General features: G+C 57.1%; 1 protein-coding gene across 1 annotated transcript; it reads right to left on the bottom strand.

Annotated features, from left to right (window-relative positions):
* Window positions 1-388: 388 nt before the first annotated feature.
* Window positions 389-2,485, bottom strand: CCDC177 (coiled-coil domain containing 177). The gene has a single exon (XM_069597498.1). The coding sequence runs from the start codon at window positions 2,483-2,485 to the stop codon at window positions 389-391; it is 2,097 nt and encodes a 698-aa protein (XP_069453599.1).
* Window positions 2,486-8,088: the final 5,603 nt, after the last annotated feature.

An 8,088-nucleotide genomic window follows, 5' to 3' on the forward strand; every position in this document is an offset into this window, starting at 1 on the left:
GGGTGACTGCAGCAGGAGGAGGCAGTCACTTCTGCACTCTCTCCTTGGGGGCCCTCCCCGACTCTCGACCCAGCCCCTTTCTCCCACCTCTTTTCCTTTCCAACTCAACAGACACATTGGGAACCTTGGCAAGGGCCAGGGTGGGAGCCAAGACGGTGGGATGTGGTGGAAGATTGTGCTATGTCATTTCCAAAGAAAGCCGATTTTTAAAAACAAAGGCGGCGGACTGACGGGTCTCATACATCAGTCCTCTCATCGCCTCATTGGTCAGAAGCCTGGCGACGCCAAGGCGCTGTGCCCCGACTGGCGATTCCCACCGTCCGGACAAAATGGCCAAAAGGGGCGCCGCGGGGCTGAGCGTGGCAGTCTGGCCTGCGCACTGCGGCGGTCATTTACGGTCCAGGCTGGCGTGCAGCTGGGCCTCGCGCACCATGCGGTCGAAGGAGCGCGTGTTGGTCTCCTGGCGCACCTTCTCGCGCACGTGGAAGGAGGCGCGGGCTGTGGAGCGAGCGCTCTCCAGCGCGCTGCGCCGCTCCCGAGACAGCTGCTCGCTGCGCTCCAGCTTGCGACCGATGGCTTGGAGCAGCTCCCGCCGGCGGCAGTCTTCGTCCCTCTCCACCTTCTCCTTGTTGGCGCGCTGGGCCCGCTCCTTCTCCATCCGGCTCTGGCCCACGCGCCGCGCCTTCTGCTGCACCGCCTCCTCGGCCGCCTGCGCCGCGTGCTGCAGCCGCCGCTCGCCTGCCCGGGCCAGCGCCTCCAGGTGCGCCTGGTGCTCGCGCTCCTTGCGCTCAGCAGCCTCCTTGGCCCGCCGGCCCTGCAGCTCCTCTCGCCGGGCCCGCTCGCGCAGCTCCCGGGTGCGCTGCTCCACCAACTGCTCATAGTTCTCCTGCGCGCGGCCCAAGCTGGCCTCCAGGGAGCTCCGCAGGCCCTCGCGCTCCTGGCGTTCCTGCCGGGCCCGACCTTTCAGCAACGCCTCGTGGCGCGCCCGCTCCGCCTGGCTAAGCTCCCGCTTCTCCCGCTGCAACTGGCCCTCCTGCTGCTGCTTGACCTGGGCCGCGCGCTTAGCGCGCTCTCTGCGGACCTGCTCGGCCCGCTCGCGCACCTCCTGCAGACCCTCCTCCCGCTGCTTCAGGTTCTGTTCCTGCTGCAGCTTGCGCTGCCGGTCCTCCCGGGCCGCGCGCTCCGCCCGCTCCCGTCGCAGCAGTCCCTGGCGCTCGGCCAGCTCCCGCCGCCGCTCCTCGCTGCGCTCGCACTGTCGCTGCCGGCGCCGCGCCTCCTCGCGTTCCTCGCGACCCCGGCGGCCGCGCCGCTCCTCCACCTGCGCGGCCCAGGCCCGGCGGCCCTGCTCCAGGGCACGCTGCTTCTCGCGCTCCTCGCGCTCCCGTCGCTGCTCGGCGCGGGCGCGCTGCTGCTCCCACTGGCCGTGGGCCGCGGCGCGCTGCTCCAGCAGCAGGCGCTCCTCCTGGTGCCGCGCCAACATCAGCGCCGCGATCTTCCGGTCGCGCTCGGGCACCCCGCGCAGACCCCGCTCGGCGCGCACTTGGCGCACGATGCGCTCCACGTGCTGAGCTGTCTGGGGCGAGTGGCTCAGGTCGCCGAGGCTGAAGCTGCGGCCGGTGAGCGGAACCAGGGCCAGGGCGGATGGGCGGCCCAGGGGGTTGGGAGCCGAGGCCGCAGACCCCGCGGCGCAGCTGTTCCTGGCCGAGGCCCGCGGCGGCCAGTGCAGTTCCCGCAGGCTCTCTCCGCTGTAGGACGACGACGACGCTCCAGACTCGGAGCTGAGGGCGCCCTCCCGCCGGCGGGACAGGGAGTCCAGGGAGTGGCTCTTCCTACCTGCCCGCGACCCCGCGGGCGGGGGTTGGGCCCGGGCCGGGGACGGGCTGGAGGAGGCTTTGCGAGCGGCGCGCGGGGCGGGCGAGGCCGGGAGGCTGGCGCTGCTGCAGCTGCTGCTGCTGCCCGCGCTGGGGGCCGAGGCCGCGGCGGCCGCGGGGCCCAGCGGCGTGAAGAGGCGCCGCTTCTCCTCGCGCACGATGCGCTCGCGCTCGGCCCGGCACTGCTGCAGCTTGGCGCGCCGCTCCGCCTCGTAAGCCTCATACAGGCCAGTGGCCACTCGCATCGACCGTCCGGGGGCCTCGCGCACCAGGTCCGCCAGGGCCCGGGGCAGCAGCTCCACAGGCTTAACGGCACAGCGGGCGCAGGCCTCTAGCGAGCGGGGGCTGGTCAGCACGTACCGGCTGCCCTCGGCTTCTGGACAGTCGAAGTTGAAGAGATCGAGGTGCAGCAGCGGGGACTGCTCCCGCTGCCCGCCTTCTGCCGCGGGCGGGACTTCAGCCTTGCGGGGCGCCACGGCGGAGGCTGAGGCCGAAGACGCCGTGGGCTGCTGGGCGCCCTGGGAGTCAGGGGGCACCGAAGCGGCGGCTTCGTCCCCTCCAGAGCCTCCGGGCTCGGCTCCCAGCTTCTCCTCTTCAGGCACGGGATCCACCATGGCTGAGCCCTGTCCCTTTGTGGAGTCACTGCGGATAACAAGGGAGGGACATCGAGGAATATATTTAAAAGCAGCCCACCCCCCTCCCCAATCCCCCATTCCTGTTCATCCCCTCACCCAACTTAATCCGCTCTGGGATTAGGCTCAAAGGCCCGGTGGAATGTAAGTCATAATACCGATGCCCTGAAAACCCAAGCGGGCGGGAGAGTGCACAGAGCCTCTGCCTCCCTCAGCGTCGGAGTGCCGGGCGGAGGCCCGTGGCCAAGCTCCCCCCGGGCGTCTGGCCCGCTAGATGCATCTCCTCCCTGTTGCAGGTTAAAATGAAAAGATCGAGGTGCGGGAGACAGCCGACCCGAGAGGCTCTGGAGGATTCCCGAGAGGATTAGCGTATTCATTTGTCGCTTAGGCGGGTGACCGGGGAGGCAGCTTTGCAGGAACAAAAAAGGAGGTCTGTGCATCGTCACAGCGCACTGCTGTGAAGACCCCATTTGCCCAGGGAAGAAGTTTATAGTTGATTTCCCTTTTGCCAAAGGAGACCCAGGCATAGGGCCCAGAGGTGACGGCAGAGAGGAGAGAAGTGCCTCTGCCCGAAAAAGACCTCCCCGGGAGGGCTGATCGATCCTTGCTCCTGCCTCTTGGGCAGGGCTTGCAAGGAGCTGTGCCCGCCTTCCCCGCGTCCCCACCACCGGGTGTTCGCCGGGGATGGTGAAGGAGCCTGGGTCTTCCCAGATGCACCCGATTCTCTCTTAAAGCCGTGCTAAAAGCGCCATCCACCCCAGTCTAGGCTCGGACACCTGTCCCCAGACTTGCTCCGAGTGGCCCCACCGTATCCCAGCGAGGTTGGGCTCCTGGAGCTCAGCTAGCCGGTCCGCTTCCCTGGTGCCCGGGCCGGTTCGCTTACCCCACGTCCCGGGCTCGGCCCCGCGCCGAGGCTTTTGTTCGCAGCTTGCCGCTTTCCCTTGTGCCTCTTCAGTCCTTTCGCCGGCGGGGTCGGATTACCGCCGGCTGCAGCCGCGATAGTAGCCCCAGCTGCCGCCGCCGCCACCGCCGCCAGCGTCTCTCCATGGGGCGCACACCCCAGACGCTCCCTACCCGCAGGAGGGGGAGTGCGACATGGTCTCCCTAAAATAACGCAGCTCTGCTCCCTTGCCTCACACTGATTCTTAAAAAAGGAAGCAAGCCGGGTTCCATTGCTGCCGCATCCACCGCCGCCTCGCCAATCGTGAAGGGACCGCAGGTCTTTCGACGCCCCCCGGCGCCTCCTGGTGGACGCTCAAGGGTGTTGATTCGCTTGCTTAGAAAGCAAAGAGAAGCTGGGGGGAGGGAGGTGTGTGGAACGTATATAAATGATACATTGTACATACATATATAATATATATATATATATAACATTTTTAATCAAGAAACCCTATTCTATCAGCACCTTAACTAGGGAGAATGAAGGACTTGCTCAGATTGTTTCTCAGCCTGAGAAGCAAACAATCTTGATGGCAAATAATTTGGTAGCACTACGGCTCCTGATCCGAACCATGACTTTATTTTTTCAAAGAAAAATCAAGGACACTCAAATAGGTTTGAGGCAGGCAGAAGATGTGTCTAGGGTTTAGCGCAACATTTTAGGACTTCCTGGTTCCAGACAATACCGATTAAAACCAGTCAGTGCCAGTTATGAGTGCTCTTTAGGGACACCTCCTCACCACCTCTTTTCCAGTTTGAGCGGCAGTGGCTGTAGCAGACAGATGGAAGGTGTACTTAAGGGGAAGGGTTGGAGGGTGGCGGGGGACACATAACATTTAGAGAGCATGGTGAACTCTGTCGTTAATAACCGTGACGTTTCAGACAGGCAGTGAGGAGCAAGTGAAAGGCTTAGTGCAGGGAGATGACATGATTTGGTTTATATTAATACTTTAGGAACATAGCTCTGGCAACGATGGTGTGAAGGCTTTGGGGGGCAAAAGGGAGGCAGGAAACCAAGTTAACTGGGCACTGCAATCACCCAAGGCAGGACGGACTGGGGCCTGAGGAGAAGCAACAGTAGGTAGGGGTATATAGATTCCTGAAATGGAGAGTAAGAGTAGCAGTACCCAAGGGGAGCTTGGCTGTGGGGTGTGAGGAGCAGCGAAGGGGCGAGGATGACTTCCTGGAGCGACAAGCTGGCTGGGTATGCCACAAACCGGGAGCGTGGGTCCAAGGAGGAGGATTAGGTGGTGTGAAGGGCCAAGGAAGGATGGGTTCCTTTTAGGACCACTTGGGTTTGAGGTGGAGCCACTCAGCTGGGATGGTGAGTGGTAAGGTGGCTAGTAAGCTCTGTCACAGGTCTGGACTAAAGCTAGAGTTTATCGCATCAGTTTTTCCAGTAGTCCTGTATGGATGTGAGAGTTGGACCATAAAGAAAGCTGAGTGCCGAAGAATTGATGCTTTTGAAGTGTGGTGTTGGAGAAGACTCTTGAGAGTTCCTTGGACAGCAAGGAGATCAAACCAGTCAATCCTAAAGGAAATCAGTCTTGAATATTCTTTGGAAGGACTGATGCTGAAGCTGAAGCTCCAATACTTGGGCCACCTGATGCGAAGAACCGACTCATGGGAAAAGCCCCTGATGCTGGGAAAGATTCAAGGCAGGAGGAGAAGGGGACAACAGAGGATGAGATGGTTGGATGGCATCATGACTCAGTGGACATGAGTTTGAGAAAGCTCTAGGAGATGGTGATGGACAGTGAAGCCTGGCATGCTGCAGTCCATGGAGTCACAAAGAGTCGGACATGACTGAGCGACTGAACTGGACTCAATTGAACCATATTTGAGGTTCTCAAACAGTGTGAGTGAGATCATCCAGGGAGGGCAGGTGAAGCAATCGGGAGGTGGGCAGGGCACTGACAGGGCTGCTGAGGGAAGAGGAGTCCATGAAAGGGACCAATAAGGACAGGCAGAAAAGTTCGGTCTCATGGAATCTAATGGCAGGGCGCTTCGGAAGGAGGATGTGCCCCTATTGTTAAGGCTGCAAAGGTTCAGAAAGGTTTTCTCTGAATCAGATACCCACTGAAGCTGGGAGTAAGACAGTCTTTGGTGACATCAGCAGAAATAGCCTCAGTAGTGTCCTGGGAGCTGATGCCAAACCACAGGAGGTTGGGTGCAGAGGGAGGTGAGAAAGTGAAAGTTACTATTTTTGACATTTGGGTGAAAGTGTTAAAAACTGTGAAGGGCATGAGATTTCATCCTACTTTCATGCTAATGAGTTATTATTAGCCTGCCACCATTCATAGATGTTCACGGAAGACATGATACTCTGGGTCAGAAACAAAGGGCTTTGTTATTCAGGTACAGCAGACGGCGTGAAGGTTGTGTTTTTGTTGCTCCCTCTTGCTCCCCAAGTCTCGTGGGGCGATGGAGATGTGGGTTCAGATAGAGATTATACATGGGTTTGTGTCACAGCTGAGAGAGACCCTAAGCTTAGGAGTGGGTGTGCCTGCTAAGTCGCTTTAGTCCTGTCCGACTCTTTGCAACCCTAGGTGGGCACTGGTGGTAAAGAACCCGCTGCCAGGTAAGGAGATGTAAGATGTGCAGGTTGGATCCCTGGGTCGGGAAGATCCCCTGGAGGAGGGCATGGCAACCCACTCCAGGATTCTTGCCTGGAGAATCCCGTGGTCAGAGGAGCCTGGAGGGCTATAGTCCACAGGGTCACAACGAGTCAGACATGACTGAAGCGGCTTAGCATACGTGCTGCAAAGTTTAGGGTCACTCAGCTGTGAGGCCACACCCTTTTAAAGGAGGCTGCTAGCAAACCTGTTTAAACTTTGCCCCCGAGGGAGGCATTATTTTTGTTATCCTGGGAGAAAACAAATCTTCCCTCTCACGTTGAGGGAAAAACTATCTCTGTCTTCCAAGGAGGTTTGCTGTACAAACATCCTTGAAAAGTAGTCTAGAATAAAAGCCTTTACAAGACATATGGAAATGCCACGAACTGCCCTCAGGAGAGAAAAGGAGTGATTGGTCAGATGGCTAGTAGGAGATAAGGCTGGGCTTTAGACCTGGCTCAGTCTCATGGAATGGGACTGTGCATTGTATTTCCACTCCAAATTAAACCTCTGGAGAGATGTGGATTCAGATGGAGATAAGTGGGGTGGTCAGGTCAACCTCCTCAAACCTCTTTACTTCAATTTTCCCCTCCTTACATAAGATCCTACCAAATTGCTTACCTCAAGGATTAATAATGTCTGCTATGTAAATGTCATCTTTGTTCTTAAATGGAGACAGTAATAGCCACCTTTCAGGGTTGTTGTCAGAACTGGAAATTAGGCAAAGTACCTAGACCAACACTTTTCAATGAACAGTAATAAAATCATTGCTATTTTTTATGAAAAGAAGTTTTTAATTTTGGTTACTCTGGGTCTTTGTTGCTGCACGCAGGCTTTCTCTAATCGTGGGGATGGGCTTCTGCGTGCAGTGGCTTCTCTTGTTGCAGAGCGAGGGCTCTAGAGTGTAGATGCAGCAGTTGCGGTACACAGTTTTAGTTGCTCTGAGCCATGTGAGATCTTCCTGGACCAGGAATTGAACTGGTGTCCCCTGCATTGCAAGGCAGATTCTTAATCACTGGACCACCAGGGAAGCCCCCTTACTATTTGTTTTGAAAAATCTCATCTAATAGGTGTGATCAGAATAAGGACACATGTAGTGTCAGTGATATATTAAGGGAAAGCCTAACAAATGTTCCACTCTTGATTAAGAAATGATTCTTTATCTGGGAGGGTTACTGGAGCAGAGGTCGCTAGGACAGTGACCTAGCCAGACAGTTCAGCATCGACTTTGGTAATTGATGGGACACCATTGAGAAGTCAGATAGCACTCACCTCTCATCTCTAAGTGCCTTGGACATTCCAGGAGATGGGCTTATCACAGGTTAAGCTTTGATTTCCTCCAGGTTGGGAGTCCCAGCCTGTCAACTATCAGGAGCATTAAATCCAACTTTTTTAGGGTACCTAGCAAAGAAAGCAGCCCAGCTGGGAACACCCACCTGTCCCTTGTGAGAGGGGCAGTGGACATGGCAGCCCTAGGTGTCAGTTTGATCACTCAAATTCTGGCTCAGCTGGCCTTTATGAGTTGAGGCAAGTGTCTTAGCCTCTCTCAGTCTCAGCTGCCTGAAAAGAAGGCACAAAGTGGACTTTGTCTTGCAGAGACCCTTAGAGGTAAAAATGTATTGAGTACCCCACTAGATCCTGTAATATAATAGCTCACTGTCTTAGTCAGTTTGGGTTTGCATAACAAATTACCATAGACTGAGTGGTTTAAAAACAAATTTATTTCTCACTGTCCTGGAGATAGAGAAGATTAAGATACTGGCAGAGCCCGTGCTTGGTAAGGACCCACTTCCTGGTTTCTAGACGGCCGTCTCTGTGTATCTTCACGTGGCGGAGGGCAAACCCTTTCCTGTCATTTCCTGTAAGGACATGGAGCCCATCGTGAGGGCTGTGTCCTCATGCCCTAATTCCATCCCAAAGGCTCCATCTCCCAACACCATTACAGTGAGCATTAGGGTTTCAACAGATGAATTTTGGGGTTGGGGGCTGGGTAGCCACAAACATTCAGTACATAGCACTCATCTAATTTGG

Source organism: Ovis canadensis, chromosome 7 (assembly GCF_042477335.2).
Source record: "Ovis canadensis isolate MfBH-ARS-UI-01 breed Bighorn chromosome 7, ARS-UI_OviCan_v2, whole genome shotgun sequence".
Lineage (NCBI taxonomy): Eukaryota > Metazoa > Chordata > Mammalia > Artiodactyla > Bovidae > Ovis > Ovis canadensis.